This window comes from Pomacea canaliculata, linkage group LG5 (genome assembly GCF_003073045.1).
Source record: "Pomacea canaliculata isolate SZHN2017 linkage group LG5, ASM307304v1, whole genome shotgun sequence".
Taxonomy (NCBI): Eukaryota; Metazoa; Mollusca; class Gastropoda; order Architaenioglossa; family Ampullariidae; genus Pomacea; species Pomacea canaliculata.
Window position 1 is genome coordinate 6,699,815 of NC_037594.1, and position 22,034 is coordinate 6,721,848.

The 22,034-nt window shown below is 40.2% G+C and overlaps 2 protein-coding genes across 2 annotated transcripts; both read left to right on the plus strand.

The window, feature by feature from the left end:
- Nucleotides 1-2,731: 2,731 nt before the first annotated feature.
- LOC112563937 (zinc finger protein 471-like) lies at nucleotides 2,732-4,569 on the plus strand (the record flags this gene model as incomplete). Its single annotated transcript, XM_025238411.1, has 3 exons — nucleotides 2,732-2,865; nucleotides 3,185-3,221; nucleotides 3,380-4,569. Coding segments are annotated over 3 exons (378 nt in total), but the record flags the coding sequence as incomplete, so codon positions are not given.
- A 5,249-nt stretch (nucleotides 4,570-9,818) lies between these two features.
- Nucleotides 9,819-18,529, plus strand: LOC112563938. The gene is made up of 10 exons (XM_025238412.1): nucleotides 9,819-9,866; nucleotides 10,054-10,108; nucleotides 10,438-10,615; nucleotides 10,860-11,059; nucleotides 11,179-11,454; nucleotides 11,868-11,954; nucleotides 12,214-12,346; nucleotides 12,653-12,795; nucleotides 14,004-14,266; nucleotides 18,395-18,529. The coding sequence occupies exons 1-10, from the start codon at nucleotides 9,819-9,821 to the stop codon at nucleotides 18,527-18,529; spliced, it is 1,518 nt and encodes a 505-aa protein (XP_025094197.1).
- Nucleotides 18,530-22,034: the final 3,505 nt, after the last annotated feature.

Here is a 22,034-nt window from a genome sequence, read left to right on the forward strand (position 1 = left end):
TGACGTGGTCTTGTTACTAGCGATGTTCATATGTATGAGTAGTATGTATGTGTGCATGATGTATACTTGCATATGTTGTAGGCTGATAAGTAGGGATACACTATAGCCTTGACCACCTCTTAAGTAAATGGAGGACAACAAATGTAGAGTTCACAAACCTCTTGTATATACTAGTTTTGACTCAAAGAAGACACATTCCTTATACGTTAGTTTTTATGCAGCCTGATACCATCTCTGACCAGGAACTGCATCACACAAAAAAACTGATCAGGCTGCACGCAGCTGGAATCACGAGAATGTTGTGAAATTGGAGTTAAACTTTCGAGATGCTTCTTGTTTAATTAAATCTGAGCTTGAATACTTAAAAAAGGATCGCGCTACACAAAGTACTAGGAGGATGAAGAAACTGCAGCTGAGACACATTTCGTTGCAGTCTGCAATGCAAACGCATTATATATACAAGACATATAAAGTATTGAAATTTCATTGGCCATTTGACTGAGATCCAAACTGCCATGATAATGTATCTTTACTCCTAACTGTGTGTTAAATGTCTGTATGAGTATGTATGCCTGCCCTTGTGAGCAAAAGAAACATTTCTGTCTTGGGTCTCCTCGACAGACAATAAAGTCTGATTTGATTTGATTTGGGCTTCGGCAGTTCGTATAGGCCAGCAATGTCGACCGCATTTAATTTTGGCTTCGTATACGACACTGATTGTTGTGGTGCAGGCGAAGTTATTTTCTTGTCCAAACTGTCGGGAAAATAGAGTTCTATTTCTAATACTTCGGACAATGGCGTGGAGACTTTTTTGTCCTCCACCTGAGCAAACGGCCATTAAATTGTGTACCACGTGATAGGCTAGGCACCCTGGCGGCTCTATACAAATTTCAACACATGGGCAGTAACTCTCGTAAAAAGAAAATACGGAGTTGTTCTTAGTGATCACAACTGATTTCAAACTTCTAGACTCTAGACTCTAGAGTCATCGATTCATGGTGTTACAACGTACACTTCTACGTCCACAAGTTACACCTACACGGTATGCCTCATTCCTCTAATTCTGAGCACGGACAGACATGATTTATTTATTTTACTTCCTTGTTTCTGTTCTGAGACGTAAAATGACTTGATTTTCAGCAGTTTGTCCGACCCACTAAAGATGGCGATCGACGGTTTTATTCAATATAGCCAGTACCACATAATCTTAGATAAAAAAAGAAAAAAAAAAGTGTGTTTAAAGAAAGCCGCAGTAGTAAAATCTTTTCTCTTTCATTGAATAGAGAGAGCGGCTAAGTGAAATCTCCGTTGCTTTTAAATGTTTGCTTCTAATTTCCATGACAACTGAATCATTACAATTGTCATGTTTCAGGTCTGATAAGATTACAACAGACTCAGGAGGTCTTCTATTGTCACTAAAAAGAATAGAGTTGATGAAGCTGAGATCTTGAGCTTCATGGAAAGTTAGTCAACAGTAAGTGTAAAAGTACTTTTACCCAAAAGACAATAAATACAATCAGTAATTTTTGGAGAGCACAAAGATATGTTTGCCATGAAGAGCGAGATGGAGGTCCCATGTACACTCATAAAGACTGAAACGAAATATATGGGTGAGGCACAAGAAGACTTAAGCAATAATGTAATACCTAAAGCAGAAAGTTCATTTTGCTCTGATTATAATGAGACAAAATGTTTACAGAATGATTGCATGGAGCATGACAGTATCTTTGCCCGAGAACTCCATTTTATAAAAATTGATCCAGCTGCACAGACAAACTGGAGGTGTGAGAATGTTCCGAAAGTGGAGATGAACTCTCAAGATTCCACTTCCTTCATTAAAATTGAACAGCAAGACAGTCACATTGTGAAGATGGAATGGCCACGTATGACTGAGCACAATCATATAGTAAAGACTGAGAGATCATGGCCTGGTCAGGATGTAATTTCTCAACTTGATAGTGATAATGAATTTTATTGGAACTGCCAAGGCGGTACTTATGAAGTGAAGACACAGTATGCAAAAAGACCAGTCACTTCTGAGGTCAAGCATGAAGCTCCCTCTGGTCAAGGCATTGGTTCTGCAGTAAAGTCAGAGCAGACAAAATCACACACTCAGTCCACAATAATGGAGCACTTGAATGCACAGAGTGTACCACAGGAGGTGGAGTGGAATTGCAGGAAAAATAAAGATATTTTAGCATGTATATCATCACCTGAACTTCAAGATATGGATGTTCCTGGATGTAAAAATACACAGGTGATGGATATTGTGACTGAAAGACCTCAGCATGAGAGAAATGTAAATGTGACAGAAGCAAGCTTCAGTACTGAGTCAGAAAAACAGCACCCTAGTAGTGATATTGAATCTGATAAGTGCAAAGTGTGTATTTCTTCATTCCATTTTCCATCCTTGCACAAAAAACACATGTCGGACCACACTGGTAAACCTCACAAGTGCAGAGGATGTAAAGCTGCCTTCAAAACATTATCTGATTTGAAAAGTCATATGCGGGCTCACCGTGATAAGAGGCCTCACCAGTGCAGTGTATGTAAAGCTGCATTTAAAAGATCATATGTTTTAAAAGAGCACATGACGGTTCACAGTGATGAGAAGCCTCACCAGTGCAGTGTATGTAAAGCTGCATTTAAAAGATTATCCCATTTGAAACGACATAAGCAGGTTCACAGGGATGAGAAGTCTCACCAGTGCAGTGTGTGTAAAGCTGCATTTAAAAGATTATGCAATTTGAAACAACATGCGCAGGTTCACAGGGATGAGAAGCCTCACGAGTGCAGTGTGTGTAAAGCTGCATTTAAAAGATTATCCCATTTGAAAGGACATATGCAGGTTCACAGGGATGAGAGGCCACACCAGTGCAGTGTATGTAAAGCTGCATTTAAAAGATCAGATGTTTTAAAAGAGCACATGGAGGTTCACAGGGATGAGAGGCCTCACCAGTGCAGTGCATGTAAAGCTGCATTTAAAAGATTACCCGATTTGAAACGACATATGCAGGTTCACAGGGATGAGAGGCCTCACCAGTGCAGTGTATGTAAAGCTGCATTTAAAAGATCAGATGTTTTAAAAGAGCACATGACGGTTCACAGGGATGAGAGGCCTCACCAGTGCAGTGCATGTAAAGCTGCATTTAAAAGACTATCTGATTTGAAAGGACATATGCAGGTTCACAGTGATGAGAGGCCTCACCAGTGCTGTGCATGTAAAGCTGCATTTAAACGATTATCCGATTTGAAAGGACATACGCAGGTTCACAGGGATGAGAGGCCTCACCAGTGCAGTGTATGTAAAGCTGCATTTAAAGGATTATCCGATTTGAAAGGACATGCGCAGGTTCACAGGGATGAGAAGCCTTAGCAGCGCAGTGTATGTAAAGCTGCATTTAAAAGATTATCCGATTTGAAACAACATAGGCAAATCCACAGTAACAAGAAGCCTTACCAGTGCAACAAATGTAAATCTGCCTTCAAAAAATTAAATGCTTGGAAACAGCAGGAGAGGATCACAGTGATAAGCCTCACAAGTACAGTGTGTGTAACATTGCCTTCAAAAGTTTATTTCATTTGAAACAGCATATGCAGTTTCATAGAAATAACAAATCTTACCGTTGAAGTGTGTGTTAATCTGCTTTTAACTTCTTTAATTGGTTTGAAAAACACACAATCTAATTCATAATTATATTGAATCTTACCCGTGCAGTGTATGTAAAGCTTCTTTTAGACTGCTATCTACTTTCAAAAGACACAAGGTTATTCTAAACCTCACTAGTCTGATGTGTCTAAAGCTGCTTTCAAGTCCTCACCTGCTTAGAAAATGCACATGCTAATCTACAGTGATGTGTCAAGTGTATTGTGTGTAAAGTTGCTTTTAGGTGTTCATCTACTTTAAAAACACAGATGATGACCTATGATGGTCTTTGCTGTTACCCGTGCATGCTAGGTAAGGCTGCTTTGAAGTTCTTATCAAGTTATCATCCTTGCAAACTGTGGAAAGCTGATTTTAGATGATCTATTTTGAAAACAGAAAGGCTGATCCCTAGAGGTGTTGAACCTTCCTAGTGCCATATTTGTAATGCTGGAATTAGGTCATTCAATTTCAAACTACACATGCTCATTTGTTGCTGTGTTACACCTCACCAGTGCAGTTTGTGTAAAGCTGTTTCAGGTCATTTCTTTGGCTTAAAATATGACATTGTGATTCACTGTGATTCTAAACCTCCTCAGTTCACTTCAAGAGACTATTTGAGAGCAGATTATTTAAAAATGCATATAATAAGCTACAGAGATGAGAGATGTTAAACCTTACCTTTGCAGTGTGTGTAAAGCTGCTTTAAGGGACTTGTCCTCCATCAGATACAGGTATCACCTGGCTGTAAGAAATTTATCAATAATTAAAATTTGCAGCTGTTTAAAGTATGTTATCATATTGACATATACTGGTATATTCAACATTTTTGTATTATTTAATCACAGCTAATGTGCTAAAATTAAGGGATGGGAGCTGGGGTTGTGTGTGGGGGGGGGGGGGAGAAGAAAATAGTAATTGATGGAAAGGAAGTCAGAGAGTTGAATGGGGCAAATAATTTATTTATTTAGACATTGAGGCACTCATCTTGGTTTTCCTATTGTTGACTTTTCCTTGTATTTATTTTCTTGTGGATTGATTTGTCTTTATTTCTTTTTCAAATTATTTGTTTTGCTGCAAAATGAAGTTCTTCCTATAGCATTTGTTAAACAGAAAGTATTACTTTTTGTTTAAAGTATCTAATACAGTGGGTTTTAGATATGGTGATTTACATTTATTGCATGGACACTGTTTTACTGACTTTTTTTAAAAGTTTTAATGTTTGCAGAGGACTGCAATTGACATAGACCTAGTAAAGGCAAAATGTTTGGATAGAAGGCTTTTTAGCTTCCTGATTCTTTTTGCTCATTGGAATTGATGGCATAATAATTGCAATCTGTTTTTTTTAATGAGTATCCCTTGATATGCATATGCAGATCCTGTTCCTACTGGAGGATAAATTACTCCAAATGACTGAATAATTGACATCTGCTTGTAAGAATTTCGTATTCTGAATTAATTGCAAAATTTATGTTTGCAGTGTTCAAAGAATGAAACAATTTTCAGCAGATACATTGTTTTGTTTGTTTGACTTTTATGATAAACATGTGACATTCCTAGTTCTAGTTCTTAGAGCATGAATTTGCAGGTTTTCTTTTTGAGATATTTTGCAATGAATATGTTGGACTGGTGTTCATTAAAGAAACTATCAAATGCAATATGAATGATTTTTCTTTATTTCGCAAAATGGTAATTAATAAAAGCAATTCAAGAAAATTACTTAAGGGGCCTTCAAGGAGTTGTCATTGAGCAATAGCAGAGAAGAAGAGAGAATGAATGAAAGAAGGAAATAAAAATGTCACATTCATCTCATATCACATTCATCTTTCCGTGTGACATTTTTTAGACATAACTATAAGCACTCTTAAAAATTAACTTTATTATTATTAGCGATTGATCCTTGATGTGGTCTTGTAACTAGCGATGTTCATATGTATGAGTAGTATGTATGTGTGCATGATGTATACTTGCATATGTTGTAGGCTGATAAGTAGGGATACACTATAGCCTTGACCACCTCTTAAGTAAATGGGGGACAACAAATGTAGAGTTCACAAACCTCTTGTATATACTAGTTATATCTCAATTCCGTCTACAGGAACCTTTTCTAGCAAAATGAAAGTTGATAGTCATGAAAGTCCAGTGGTGTGAGTGGAAACAGGTGAGCTTATGCAATAAGGAGGGGGACACCGTAGCTGTCTGCTTTATGTCCTGTCTCCTTTTCCAATCAATTTGCAGGTGTAGCCTTAAAACAGCGCAGACGAACTCTTGAGCTTGTTTCATTTTGCCAGTCCTAAATGTTGGCCTTATTTCTTTTGGAGATGCACTGCAAATTTCTATAACGTTCGCATTCCTTAGCAGGCTGGATATTTCATTTACAAATGAGTTTATGTAAAATTATACATTACAGTTAAAGGTTTCAGCTTGTGTGACCTGACTGCTTTGTCGTCTGCTAATAGTTTTCTTTAATAGCTTAACCGCTGTGGATTACAAGGTCGCTGGTTCAATCACTGAATAAATCAACTCCTGCTTTTGCAACTATAGGGGACTTCGTTTATCAGAAAAGTAAAAAAATGGGACAAAGAAGAGGGTTAATCCTCTTGGCTATTGCCTTAGACACGATGAACCACTTTCACTGCACCTTTAGCTGTGGCCTCTTGGCTATGAAATCCCGTACCCTTGTACTCTTCTACTTTTAATATTTTACATTTTAGCCTCAGCGCTTATTTTCATTAAGCACAGTGGACACAATGGTACCCTTCGTCTTCCAGTTCCAACTCAATGCGTGAATGATCGCACACGGCCTGCTGGACCAAAAAAAAAAAAAAAAAATCTGTGCGTAGAAATGATGTGGGTTTGTCTCCCGTGCATCGAGTAGGACGTGCAGACAAGAGTGATCTAATCACTGATATACTAGGTATCAATATATGATGGACTCTGTGAGCGTCAGTGTGTGTGCGTGTGTGCGTGCACGAGTTTACCTGTGCGTTTGTCTCCATTTATTTTATCGATCCATGCGTTTTTGAGTATTTGTTTATTTAGCTGATAGAAGCATTTGGAAGTACGGATACCACCGATGAGCCAGATTGTCGTGTGTGTGTGTGTGTTTCACATCTCTTGTATATTTATTAAATTTGTTTCTTTACACCAGACCTGGGCAAGGGCCGGCCCGCCTCCTGTCTCTGACCGGCCCTGCCCGCTGGCCCGCCCGCTAGTTTATATACTATATATACAGTATTGCGTGAAACTGAGTTAACTGTATTAGTCCGGCCCTCTAAAACCATCCCAATTTCTCATGTGACCCCTTGGGAAAATTAATTGCCCAACCCTGGATTAGGACGAGAGCTGTGCCAAGAGGTGTTAGGCAATTAGAGACAGATGTGAGAAGAATTAAAAGTCGCCTCGTCACGATCCTTTTCTAACACCATTGCAGTCATCTTTCCTTCCTGGGTTGAGGCAAGCAGCAAATCATTCTTCGTATTTCTGTATGACTGCTTCATTGCCGGACGGACTCCAAGCAACCAACCATCGTAATTAAAAGAACTGGTAAGTGCTTCCCTCTTCCATCCATCTCCACCCCCCCAAACCCTATACACCATCTGCATAGACTACAAGTCCTCACAGTCCTCTCTGTATTGATCAAAACGTACTAAAAATCAATTATCTATTTTTTCTGACCAGAACAAAAAGTTTCTGCAAGTATTCGATCGAGGATGCAATGGTGTGAACAATTGTTACAGAATCCCTGTTTCTTGTTTCACAGCGCAACACACCTTGACAGGCTGGTGGTCGTGAGGGTTGGCATTCTAAAAATCGCAGATCTTATGGACTTGAACCGCTCAAATATATTTCCCGATTTCTTGTTTGTTGTTGTTGTTTGTTTGTTTGTTTGTTTTGTTTTGTTTTTGCCAGTACCTCCCATTAACCTCAGGTAGAAAAAAAATGTATAACATAAAATCTACACAAAACCCAGCAAACTATACACAACTCAAAATACAACAAAACAAAACAAATCCCCAGCAAGTATAATAGGAAGAGAAAATACTAGACAAGCAATAATCAAGTAGGCAGTGTGAAGCATGCCAGAAGAGAAGACAAGATGGTAATGATCGAGGGAGCATCGCAGGTCGATGTGTGTACACACTGCGGCATCTAGAGACTGCACGTGCGACTGCATGCCCCGCCTGCCTCCTTCTGTTCTTACCTGTCCTTACCTTGCTGTCTGCCATCTTTGTTTAACCAAGATCCATTTCAAATGTCCGTGAAATGTTAATCCAAGACTGCACTGGGATAATGGAGAACGATCCTTTGTGCTGTTAAGAAAGTGATGATTTGATGATCCATCCTCCGATAACCTTTGATGATGATGATGATGATGATGATGATGACATTTCCACCACTAATACGTTTTTAAGAAACTTATAAAATATATTGCTAGCAGCAGGGAATAAAACATATCAATTAGTCACTCTCGTACATGTGCTTTATTATTTCTGTTGTATAACAGAACATGTCAATCTTGTCCCGACAAGAATCATCACCCAGTATGTCATCATTCGACAGATCACAATGCATGTGTTGAGTGGATTACCATTACAAGTAGCCTTCTATTCAATATTACCAACGCTGGTAAAGACTTTTTGCTTAATTAAGATATAATTCGTAAACTGTTTATGTTTGTATGTGATTGCTGCCCATACCAACTATGCAACATTTCTGCGATTGTTAAGATTGTTTATGTTATTCTTCTAGTACTTCTTTTGATTGTCATCGGCTGACCGGACTAAGATTAGTTAATCTTTTGAGAATTAGCACAATTTTATGTAACTCCGAGCTTTGATGTTTTGACGACTAGAAGTGTGGACAACATCACGGAAGGATGAGCTGTGATCATCCTCTTTAATTCTATGGTTGTATTTACCAGTGTCTACTTCTTGTTGTGACAATAGCACACCACTCTGGATTTGTTGTAAGTACATTTTAAAAAATCTTTATGCCTGTGCTTAAGAACATTACTTTTCAAAAGAATATCATTCGATTTCTTTAGCATTTATTATGTAGTAACATTATCTATAACATATAATTCTATTTTAGAACATACAATATATATATATTCTATAACATACAATTTCCGTTTTAAGTTTTTATAATTTGACATTTGTTGGCTTATATGTTATTTTGTTTCCATGGATAACGATGTTTTTGAACTGAACTTTCTTATTTGTCGTCTGGAGCACTGGGATATATATATATTATATATGATGTTAATTCTTAGTCAACAACAACGCCTTGTTATTAAAAAAATATGATGCTGCTTACGACAGCTGTGCTCACTGTTGACTATCATGTAGTTTATATCAAGAATTTGCAATATATTTTAGAATGCTTTGAATGGAGGTTAACTTTAAGCGACTAATTAAAATCGAGGGTTGAGTCGGAATTATGCTTTACTGCAAATATTTGTACAAAATGTGGTCGTCTGTTCATTCGGGCTGAAGTTGGTACATAGATAAGTATCTGGTGACAATATTGAATAAACAACAAATTGAAGACAAGGGAAAGTGTCTGTCATGAGAGAGTACTAAGAGATCATTAGCATCATGCCACCTTCCTCACCATTAAAGTCCACACACACAGACAACAGTTCATACAAATCTCTGCTTTGCTGTCCTGGTGGTGCTAACAACGACTACTGTTGTCAGACCTGGTCTTTCTTTCATGGGCATTGGCATTGTCCCTCTGTCTTGTTGATCAATGTCGTCTGCGAAACAGAAATAGAGATGGCAAAGAAAGAATGACACACAGGGGAATAATGGGGGAGGGGAAGGGAGTACAGATGTGAATGGGAAGAGGGGGCGGAATCCACAACATACAACCATTATTCCTTTTTCTACCTGACGGCTCCCATTGGACTGCCTGCCACAAGGGAACGTGCAGGCTGTTGTACCCGGGGTGAGCAAGTACCCGACCCCACGCTCGCGGCACGTGGACTGCAAGCTGTCTCACATGGAAGGAAACAGATGCTGGATTTTTGTGTTTGGTTGGAACAAACCTTGAGGTCAGCTGATTTGTGGACTGTGATTGACGATCAAGAACTATTACAAAACCTTGTTTCTTGCTACACAACACACCTGACAGGCTGGTCGTCACAAGGGGGTGGATTCTGTCAAGCATCATGATCATAACAAAAGACAGAGAAGTGAACGCGGATGGAAAGAAAATGGTAAGACTGTATCTATATTTTCAATGACACTTTGTATTCGTGTAAAATTTGTACGAAACATGAACATATCAAAACATGTTTAGATCAAACCTATTGCGGTATGTGCATGTGTAGATATGAAGACAGTTCTCCAGTAATTGTGTCATGCTACCCTCGATTCATTTCCCTGTTTTTGTTTGATTCGCAGACACATGGCAGCGTAGGTGTGCTGGTTGCAGCAACTGCACTTTGCTTGTGTTTTGGTAAGTCGCTCAATCAGCAAAAGAAATTGCATCGGTCATGAACTCCAACATTCACGAAATGCATATACACTACAATTTTGTCCCGTCTCATTATCCGTGGATGTGATTTTGTTGTTGTTGTTGCTGTTGTTGTTGTTGTTGTTGTTGTTGTTGTTGTTGTTGTTAGGCAGATATTCTGCTTGAATATTACAAACTGTGCAAAGTGAAAAAGTTGGATCTGTTGATGTAAAAATAACAAAGCAAACAAAACACAAAAAAACGAGAAACAGATGCTTTATTTCCTTTAAATATTGACAAAATAAACAAAAATACAATTGTTTTGTTATCAGGAGCATGCGTGGGACAACCTATGAGCGTCCAGTGGACTTTGTTCAGCAGGAGGAAACCTTGGAGTGCGGCACAGGTTGTGTGTGAGATGATGGGAGGCTACCTGGCCAGTCCGGACACCTCCCACAAGCTGAGCGCTTTTGTACATTTTCTAAACAACTCACCCTGGAACAGCTCATTGTGAGTCCAAAGAAATGTTATCTCTGGAATGATTGTAGACCTGATTTAACTTTTTTTTACCAGATTTGTTATGAGTTCTGTTTTGCCCTTGTTGCACTGTTGTCTTTTCTCCAAGCACGGTGATCTCCCATTTCATAAACATATTTCAACATATACACAAGGGTTGTTTCTAAAAGATAGTTTAGCTGACAGCATTGGCAGGAAGTTTCAAAGTGTTACATGCAGCAGTTCCTAAATGTTTCAGGACCGCAGGAGCATACATTGGTCTCATGAAGCCAAACGAAACATCCTCTGGATGGTGCTGGCTTGGCAACTGCTCCCTCTCTGTCGACTCACTGTTAGGAACACCACTGAGAATTGAGAGCTGTGTCTCTCTGTCGTCTGTCAGACCCTACACGAACCCCTGCACCAACGCCAACGAATACATTTGCGAGACACAGAAAGGTAGTTTTGTACTATTTCTACAGCATACAGTTCAAGGCACTACCTGTGGAAATGTTTCAGACTGTACGTTTTAATTTTCATGCGTGTGAGTAATTAATTAGTCTTGATTATTATTTCAGGACCCTGTACCTATGAGGAAATGCAGGATACTATCGTTGCAGCTGACATTAACTATACAGAGGACATCAACCATCTAACTCAGATTTTAAGACAACAGGAAGTGGGATGCAAGAGGTTGTGTGACATCAAAGGTGAGGACTGCTGGGCGGTCGCTGTGGTGGCAGGAACCGACAGATGCCGTACTTATCAAACCTCGTTACCTTTCCTCTTTGATGACAAAAGCAAAGTGATGAGCGAAATAGGATCCACGCTGTACATCAAAAGATGCTACACAGGTGAGCCACTCGAGAACACGGAAATGAAAAGCTTTATTGAATTGATTATTGTGGAACAACTTCATTATCTCTCGAGAAATGATTTAGATATTTAGCTGTCAGAGAATGGCACAAGGTACATGACATTCAAAATCGAAGCACCAGGAGATCACTATTTCTTCATACAAATTGTAGCCTCCGTCCAGATGGTAGTAGCTGGTAGTATTTAGACGTGAGAGAATTGTGGCTGGACTTGTTCGATTCCTGACTTCCGCACAGCACATTCACACTCAAATAAGTAAATAGATAAGAACCAACGTGTTTTGTTCTCCCCCTTTACGGAATTTCAGGCAGTTATTCAGTGAACATCATGGTCATGTGATTGCAGAGTGCATGTTAAGATTATTACAAAAGGCGTTTGGTTGTTTTTTCAGCGTTGCTGGGTTCAACAAGTTTCGAGTTCATCAGGTACAAGACTGTCTCCCCTGCGTCTCCATGCAGCTCTGACCAGAGCGGAAGAGGTTGTAATTAATCACTGTGCAATCAACAGTTTCTCATTATTGCTGTTCATAGCTTATGGCCATGTAAAAGTGTCTCATGTAATTAATCAGTCTGCTATCAACAACCTTTATAGCCTATGAGTAGCCACTAAGAAAACACACAGCTTCAACATCACGTACCCCCAACACACACACACACACACTTACAAACACACACACACACACACACACACACACACACCGATGTACCTCCACGCTCAAGAACATTGTCTTTTTCTAGTGTATGTCTTAGTCATGAAGCCGGCCACAGCACACCGGGCACGTGACCACTGTCTCGCCATGAACTACAAGCTGGCGGGGTCCAATGTCACCAGGGATAGAGAGGAAATGTTAAACATCATCAACAGCTTTTAGTGAGTTGATGGCCGCCAGGTGGCTTTTCGTGAATCTTGCATGTCTGCTGTACTTGCTGAAAATTTTAAAACTAAAAGAGTTAAGTGACGATCACGACAATGATGGTGATGATGAGGAGGAAGTAAAGTTATAGTTGGTGGTAATGATTGTAACGGTAATGTTGGATAATAATGAGAATTATCATCCCAAAATACGATGTCGGGAAAACCGTTACAGCAAAATCCTGAAAAAAACTGTATAAAGATGCCAGCAGTAACCAGATCTTGATAGTTCCTGACCTTTTTATTAAAATTCTCTTCACGCAGCCCAGAAATAGTCAACCTGTCAGATCCTCTGTGGATAGACCATCAGACAGGTTTCTACAGTTCCCCAACGCTTTTTCGTCTGGACACTGGATCATTCTCGACTTACAATGAGCACGAGCATCCGTTTCTATGCGAGACACACAGTATGTTGTGAACACATTGTTTACTTATATGTGTCGATGGTCCACAAATGGCATTAATCCTCAAGTAGAGAAATTTGCTGTTGTAAACATCACTATGTCGAGGAGCAGTGTTTTCAATTTGATCTCATTTTCTTGTCTGACTATCGTTCTTACTTTAGTACTTATAGGTTCTAAAGAAGGTTTAAAACCAATTAATAAAACCTTCAAATATTCCGATGACTGCGTGGCTTTAACCATAAATCTGTGCTAAAGATGAGCGAGGAGACATCAAATGAAATGAGGGATGCTTTTTATTAAGGTAAGATTGTTGCTCAAAGCCAGAAAAGAAACGTAATATAAGGATAAAAAATAGGTGAGCAACATCATTAAAACATAAATATAGATAGAGCTTCATTTTCTTTCCAACTGTTCGAATCATTTAACTACAGCATAACCTACATATCTATAAAGTTACAATAACCTTGAGTCAAATAATGTCTAGGCCGATAACTAATTAAGTACTAATTATAATATATAAATATAATAAAATAATTTGAAGAATATTTTTATATGCTGCAAAGAATTTCCTCTTTTGGTTTGTTTGTATCTTCTGAGACATCTCATCTACTTCCTCAGATAGAATAACCCCCTTTGGGAGTTTTCAAGAATATTCACGCTACAACTTTCCATGCATGACATTTATGTATGTCCAAGACTAGTTTTGCTGTTGATTCTGAACTTATCAGTCTGATTATTATCGTTCAGTGATTTAATACGCTTTTGGTTCTTATTTATGAAGGGATAATGTGTGGATTGGTGGAAAAATGAATGACAAATGTCTGTCTCTCATAGAGCCATGCACCTACATTGTAAGGAACAGCGACTGTAGTGTCGGTGTGGAGAACACCACTACAGTCACCAGCAAAGGGTGCGTGGACCTCTGTACCCAGCGGAACCTTTCCATTGGGCAATGTGTACCCTGTTCCTTCAATTCTAGCAGCTCAACATGCACCCTGCATGCATCAAACAGTTCTGTCACCACTTTGGCAGCAGGCACACCATGTGATCTTTACTGCTGGTCTTGTGTGCACGGTAAGTACTGTCCCCTTGATGTGTGCAAGTGGCCTCCCTCATGACCAGTAGCTTTCACAATTCGAATGATGTATATTGGGCAAAAGATTACAATCAAGAGTACTTAAAAAGACTTTATAATCTTTCTTTTTTGCAAGTGGTTCTTCAGCAGAGCACCTACTCTCAGGACATCATTACAAATGAGGAGGTAACGGAAGCAAATGTCCCCACAAAAAGCATCAACATACAAGATACCACAAGAACAGGTACCCAGACACTAAGCATCTCAACACCAGCTACTACAAGAGGAGGTAGCAACACCACAACAGGAGGTAGCAACACCACACGAAAACACGTACAAGACACCAACATATCAGACACCCTAACGGAGGCTCCTCCTCACCATGTCCCTCAGAAGCAGGTAGGAACACACCCGGCACCACAACGGAAGGTAATGGACACTGGACACCATCGTCAACATCATCGGATGGACGAGACTTCAATCATTCGCCAACAAACAACTTCGACAGAAGTTCCACGGAACCTGGGAGTACCTCGCCACCACCAACTACGACATCTTCGCGAAAACCAGCATCCGGCCTCGGTGAGGGGCACAGCACGGGGTCAAATGTGAAGAGGTCATTTTACTGCCCATGTAAGTCTACGTCAAAGCTCGTCGTCTCCAAGCAACCAGCAGCAGCCATCGTGAAGGAACTGACAGTCGAGAAGAACATGACTTACATGTCACGTCTTCGATATGTTTGTATGAAGGACAGACGACCCTCCTCACAGACCATGGGGGTCGTTGCTGTATCGATACTGAGTATATTTCTGGCTGTAATCTTTGTAGTGGATTGTATTCCTGTCTCTCGAGATCTTGACGGAGGTCAAAATTCGATTCCTTTTCTCGATAGCAACTAGTATTCTGACTTCACCTGCTTATATTAGAAATTTGTGACCCAGAGAGGTAAACACTCGTCCATTACTTAGAATCTGTAAACTGGACAAACGTTGCCTTGTATTTGGTTCTTTACTTACCTTTCTCCCCCTCAATGACTCCACAGACTAAACTAGAAAAACAAAACAGAAAGAAAACAGAAAATAAACTAAATAAATATTTCCAAGTACACAATGAGTAAATAACTTACAATAGAAAAGAACATAAAATGAGACGAACTAAAACTGTAGAAACGAGGTAAAGGAAGATCACCACCTTCCAGTCTTCAAGCTCGCAATGTTTGCAAGGAAGGAGGGAAGGTTGGTATGTCCATGGTAACACACTCTGTGGTTCTAACTGTCGTGTGTGTGAACGAATACATCTCCTCCACACTTATGTTCTCTCACGTCTGTACTCTGCATTCAGTTGGGTTTTGCTTTTGTTTGAAAAGATCCATTTCAAATGTGGGGGCGATTGATGTGAGCTGAAGTACACGGTGAGGTCACAGAAGACGATGCTTTGTGCTCTTAAGAAAATCGTGTCTCAATGATTTTGTCTTAGTGCATTAAACAATGCGGTTATTTGTTTAACAGAGATAATGAATGAATGCAAACACGAGGCTGGTCGAGGATAGGAGGGTGAAGGGTAGGCATTTGTCTCTTGACTGTGTCAACACTGTTATAGATTTTGTGACACTAGCGAAAATTTAAAAAAAATTAATGGGAAGTTGGATTGGAAAAATGCCATTTGTCTTTTTTAAATAAACTACATACCTATATTATAAATAACAGAACACTCTCTTTTTTAAATACAACAAAATATACACATTATTTTTTAAATATGTAATAACAAACAACATACTTAACCTACTGCAATAGACAAAATTAAATAACTTGAAAGAAGAATAAATGTAGCTGGCTACATTAACGAACGATTTACGTATTCGTATTAGTGGCAAAACAACCAGGCTACTGACTTAAACTTCGTCCATTCACACATTAACTACAACCAGGGATGCCATTAGACAAACACATGCACCCAGCATCCTTCAACCAACAGTCAGCCAGCTAGCGAGAACAAGAGGAGACCACCCCCACCTGACCAGTACCTAACCCAGCCTAAAGGTGGCGGGAGTCAGATTTTCTATTATTGTTGTTGCTGTTGTTATTGTTATTATTATAATCATTATTATTATAATAAAAACACAGCCATGCTCTGTATCATGTTGGTTCAATCAGCAACAGGAACAGGTATGCCCTATAAAGTTTGCACATCAGTAACCACAGGATGTATTTCTCAGAATGCATCTCATTTTGTAGAAACTACTTTAATTCTTATTAAGATGTGAAACGTTAGTAGGGGTTGGTGCACACGTGTTTTTGGAAATTAGTAGTCATTGGATGAGCACAAAATTCTCGCGTTTTGCTGGATTAGTTGTTACTGTCATAGGCAGCGAACTTTTAATACTTGTATGTTTAACGGCGTGAACATGTGAAATATTTTTATTTGCTTGGTTTATTATATAAAAATCTATTTCGTTGTCTTATTTGAACTTCTTTGTTTTCTAAAGTGTCGATAAACTTTTGAAAAACTTTTATAAAAAATCATCAGCGTGTGACTGACGAGAACCGTAATGAGACTGGATGCATGATGACAGTGGGTTTATGTACAAAATTCTACAACTTTTTTCCTGTAAAATTTTATTCGCAAAATAAAATAAGACTTAATGCTTGCCTTATTGATTCTTCAACGGTCCAGGTTGTTTGCGATGTTCTCCAAACGATTTGTTTTCTCAAAATTTGGGAATGAATGTAATCGATTTGGGAGTGATAATAAGGGAGAGAATCGCATTTTGTCTGAGCTCGTCTCACAGTGGTTATGATCCCTTGCTGCTATGGATAGAGTGTAGCCAGCATAATAGTCGATAATAATCCTCTTTATTTCATGAATAATATTTTACTACTCTACAGTTCCTCTGTTCTAGCAATAACTTGTCACTTTGGATTTGTTGTAAGCGTGTTTTTATTTCTATGTTTCTGCCTATCATAATGTGTTTAGTGTAACCCCATTGTCTCTATTTGAGAACCTTATCAAAACTTCACAGGATGCTAGAATAACTTTTATAAATATTTTAACATTTATTGCCTTAATATAAATCTTGAATATTATTTTTTATTTGTCGTAAATATGAGCTATTAGGGAACAGCAATTTATCCGCCATAAAACCATAGCATCTGAGTTAGTTAACTGTGATGTACATATTGGAAACAATTTAAAGTAAGCCATAGATAAGCATGCATCCCTGTTTTAATCGATGTTATTGTTTTTATTGAGACCTGACATGATTGCCCCACGCTTCTAAATTTGACTCCTAAACAAAGTTGTGTGGATGAAAATAAACGCAGGCAGGTGGCCTCAAAGGGAAGCTACTAGCACAAGGACTGCATCGGTAAATACATTATTTGAGTTATTTCCCCTAAATCAGGAACACTAGCGAGTTGGCTCTACGACGATTTCCATTGATTTGTCTACGAATCAGTGATCCACTTAGCCAAGATGTCATCCAACTTTCAGTTATCTACCATGCAGCCAGCCACCCAGCAAGCTAGTCATCCAGCCAGCCAGCCAGCCAGCCACCCAGCAAGCTATAGTCATCCAGCCAGCCACCCAGCAAGCTAGTCATCCAGCCAGTCAGCCAACCAGCCACCCAGCAAGCTAGTCATCCAGCCAGTCAGCCAGCCAGCCACCCAGCAAGCTAGTCAGCCAGCCAGTCAGCCAGCCAGCCACCCAGCAAGCTAGTCAGCCAGAAAGCCACGCAGCAAGCTAGCCCTCCAGCCAGCCAGCTACCTTCTTATTTATTTAATCAGTCACAACTGTTTTATAATCCATAACCATTTAAATAACATTTTTTAAAGTCACTAAAAGTTATTTGACATAGCTAATTATAAGGTAATTTACAAAGACCAATCAATTACTAGTAACAATGAAAACGGATTATAGTATTGTAGTAATTCAACTGCCTCCTGCAAAGTCAAAGATGGTGTGACTACATTCTAAATACCATTCCATAAAATCTGAGTGAATGATGCGTCCCTGTAATATTTTCGAAACAGAAGCCGACAATGATCACCGTACACAAACCCATGACATTCCAGATGTCCATGGATACTCTTGCTTATGATGTAATTTAATTCTCCATGTAAGGTTGCCTTGACAACGGAGACCTATTCATATACGTTTCTTGTGGCAAGGCTTTTCTGACTCTTTCTATTTTTTTGTGGACGGGTGTGCTGTAGGTTTCCATTACAAAAACTGAAGGGAATATTCATGCGGACTGTCTGGAGCAGAACTTTCTACAGAGTCCAACAATTTGAGAAAAGCGTTCTCGTAGAGCTTCAAAAGTTTAAGACTCAGACCTATACAATAACTCGAAACCTTCGTCGGCGTACTCAAAAATGTCAACAAAAATACATGTATAAGAAGGAAAGACCGCAAAGCATGGATGCCAGAAATGTAGACCATACATCAAACGTCAGACTCAAAAATCTTCAAACGGTGTTAAGAGGAAAAACTTCCATTTTCTGCTTTTGAGTTTTAATTTTTGGCAAACAGGTCACCGATCTCATCAAGCTCACGTTCGCCGCATATTCATGCTCAACTGAAAGTGATGTCAGGGACATCAATCTTGTCTCACTTGTTCTTGAGAAAAAAAGACCTTTCTACAACTATGCATCGTCAAGCACTTGATTGCAAACATCTCCAGCGGAGCTTTGGACAGAATCTGGTGCCAACTGACTGCTCGTCTGGCTGTACCCCAGTTAAGTCTCACCTGTTAAAACTTTGTTTTAGAAGCGTGGAGAAATTTAAACAGAACTCACAAAAATAAATAAAATGTAAATAAATATGTGGCCTGTATTGACTGCAATGTTTTTGTATTGAAACCAACTGAAGGATATCATAGATAATCATTCATCCTTTTTTGTCAATGATGTAGATGATTAAGACCTAACGTTAATGTCTGACGCATTTCGTTTTAAATTTGCTTATAGAGGTGAGCGTAATTCACCGTTGACTAGGACATGATATGTGGAACCCACTCCTCTCTTTCTGTAGTCGTTACCTACCCTAATAAACCTATCCCCACTTCCTTGGTTGTTTTCACCAACCTTACTTGTTCTGTTGGTTTATCCTGCAGATTTCCGCAGTTTCTGTGTCATGTGCTCATTATCAAAGTCTTGCCTCACCCGCCATATTTCCTCAATATCCCACCAACAGATTTTCACCTGTCCCGCTTTTAGTACATATTTGTGTAAGAGAAATATTAGTGGATACGACAATTCAGATTTTAGGAATAAATGCAACAGTACTGACCAATAATTTCCTGAACATCTTGGCGTTTATTCTGCGTAAAATCTGTGCCTTCGAAGATTACAATTTTAAACCATGGAAAGTTTCAAGATGCCCGAAAGAAGATGACGCATATCAATCAATCAATCGATGATCAATCCATCCAGAAGAACAACTACAACAATAAGCAGTAAGTGATACCTCCACAACCGCAGCTCTCAAGGTGCCAGGCAGCATCCCACTCTCCCTGCCATCCGGCCCTCGCATCCGCGTCCTGGAGTCTTGCAGCCTTCAGCGGCCTTCCGGTGCTAGGTATTCAGCTCGCATCTGGAAGTACCTGCGCGCTGTTCTGATGACGGGCAGGTGGAGAGGACGGCGGCGACGATTGTCATTTCATTGGGAGCGAGAGTGTCGGCAGCGCAGACTATTTCCGCGTGAGATTAACCGAACATGTGCTACACTCTGCCTCTCCGAGCTAAAAACAATTACTGCCCATTCCCCTTGCCGGGCGTCAGGAGGCGGTTACCGGTCTTGAAGGTCGCCAGGGGGCGCGGGTGTTTTCTCACGTGGCGGACGACATTTGGCGCCGTTGCCGTGGTCGGGTTTGGCCAGCTTTCATGTGTTTGAGCACCGTGGTACCAATTGTGGGGAATTGTTACAAGACTTGTTGAAAAGATGAAAGATAAACATATCTTCCGATACAAACCTTTCAGGCAAATGTTTGCACGCTTTTAAGTATAGAATATCATACAGATGTGCAGGAATTTTGGCGGCCATGAATTGCCTAAATGGAGCCGGCGAGTTTCCTCGGTGGATGGAATGAATGAAGCCTGTTTTGCGCGAGAGAAATCTTTTTGATTGGTGTCAGAGCGCAAACCAGGAAGAAAGGCCTTTTCCTTTTTTCTTTTTTTTCGGCGCACACAGGTTAAGGACATAACGGCACACGGACTTATTTGCGAAAACCCAACTTTCCCCGGTTGCTTACAAAGAGGTGTGTACGGCTCCATACACTGTGGTTTAGGTAGATCGAGGGGTAGACAAGTTTGATTAGACATCAAGATGGCGGGCTTGCTGGTTGGTTGCTGGTGTTCTATTAGCAAATGAGGTATATCAATGAACTGGATGAATGAGTTCATGAAAGCTGTACATCAAAGCGAGCTAGTCCAGATGGCAGGCAGAGAGGGATGACTTTGTCGCCAAGTGAGATCTGAACTCACAGCCCACGGCTCTCTCTGTCTTAGATAGTGAAGTACATGAAATGAGTGCACACCGACACTGTGAGGGCCGTGACATTCTTCGAGCAAGACTACAATGATGATAAGAAACCATGCCACCCGTATAGTAATACGCACTGAAATTTAGAACTGTCTCTCTGTCTGTCCTGTCTGCTCCATTCATCTGTCAACATGCAGAATTTCCTACTCACTAGCTACGTGTAATATTATTCCAACGGCTTAACGTCGAAAATGAGGAACAAGCAATCTTTTTTCAGTCAAGAGAACATAACTGTGGTCTGTGCATCCTCCCGGGCCAGGAAACCATTGTCAACGCTGCGATTACATCTGTAAGCATCCACCCTTTATTCATCCGTGTAAACGATTCCATTCTGTGACAGGTATATGAAAAATGAATCTTCTTTCTCTTAACCTTTCTCTCTCTCTCTTTCAGTGCTTTTCTCATTCTCATTCTCTTCTCCAGCATCCGAGCGCTCAAAGCACTCGCGACTGCAGCCAAAGATGCGTGCAGCCCAGCTATCAGATGTTGCTGCTTCGCTGCGTTTCTGTCCGAGACAGAACGCTAATTACATTCCAGCCCCGAGAGAACAATAACTCTAACTGTACAAGAATACCCGAAAAATCATGCGGCGGGTACTCTGCCGCTTTCTCCTGTCATGTTTGTGTAAGATGTTCATGCGATAATTGTGGCCTAAGAACACGTTTTTTCACGGCAATTTACTTCGCTCGGCCTCGTGCTCGCAACAGTAACTGCCGAGGCCCGGCATCATTTAAAAGGTGCCAGCTTCTGACACGTGGGGGAGATGGGGAGGACTGGCGATAGCATACATCTTAACAAACATCTGCTGGCGGGGCCTTTGTTGTACAAATGGAACCGCGGATTAGCCGGGGCCCCGTTGTCAGAAAGTGGCAGAGAGAGGAGAAACACAAGATGCTGAAATATGGCGCTCGTCACAGTGGGACGAGGATTGGTTCTGACAGAAAATTGTGAGAATGTCGGTGATAGCGGCACCTTGACAGCCCACACAAGGACGATGGCGGAAGTGTCTGCATAGCTCCAGGGCTCCTCCACTCTCTCCTCTACACTCTTCCTGTTTATGTAAATGCAGGTCTCGCCAAGGACGAGGTGTGTGTGAGAGACAGAGAATCTTTGGTCTTTGGGATTTGTGCGTGCGTGAGTGTGTGTGCGTGTGTTAGTGTGTGTCTATAGATTTAGTGTGTGTGTGTGTGCATATGAAATACTCTGTGTGTGTGAGTGTAAGCGTGCATGTGCGATGGTGTGTGTATGTGTGTGAGAGAGAGAGAGAGAGAGAGAGAGAGAGAGAGAGAGAGAATTCTCGGTAAATTTCAATTATTAACGTTCAATAATTTGACTCAAAATTGTTTTGCGACCCACCTTAATGGCTCCCTAAAGTAAGACATTCGAGACAAAAAAAATAGACCTCTCATGGTCTAACTGTATGTAGAGTTTATTTGTCATCTTTGTCATTCATGATGCGTCTAAGACATTCGCTTCAAACATTGACACTTATTAACATATACATGGCTGCCATCGTTTTTCTGCAAACATTCTTGTTCGTCACTTTGATTCAAACAATTTTGGGCTTCCTATCAAAGATACATTGGTAGACCATTTGGTTTACCGACAGGCCTATTGGTGTGTCCTTTTC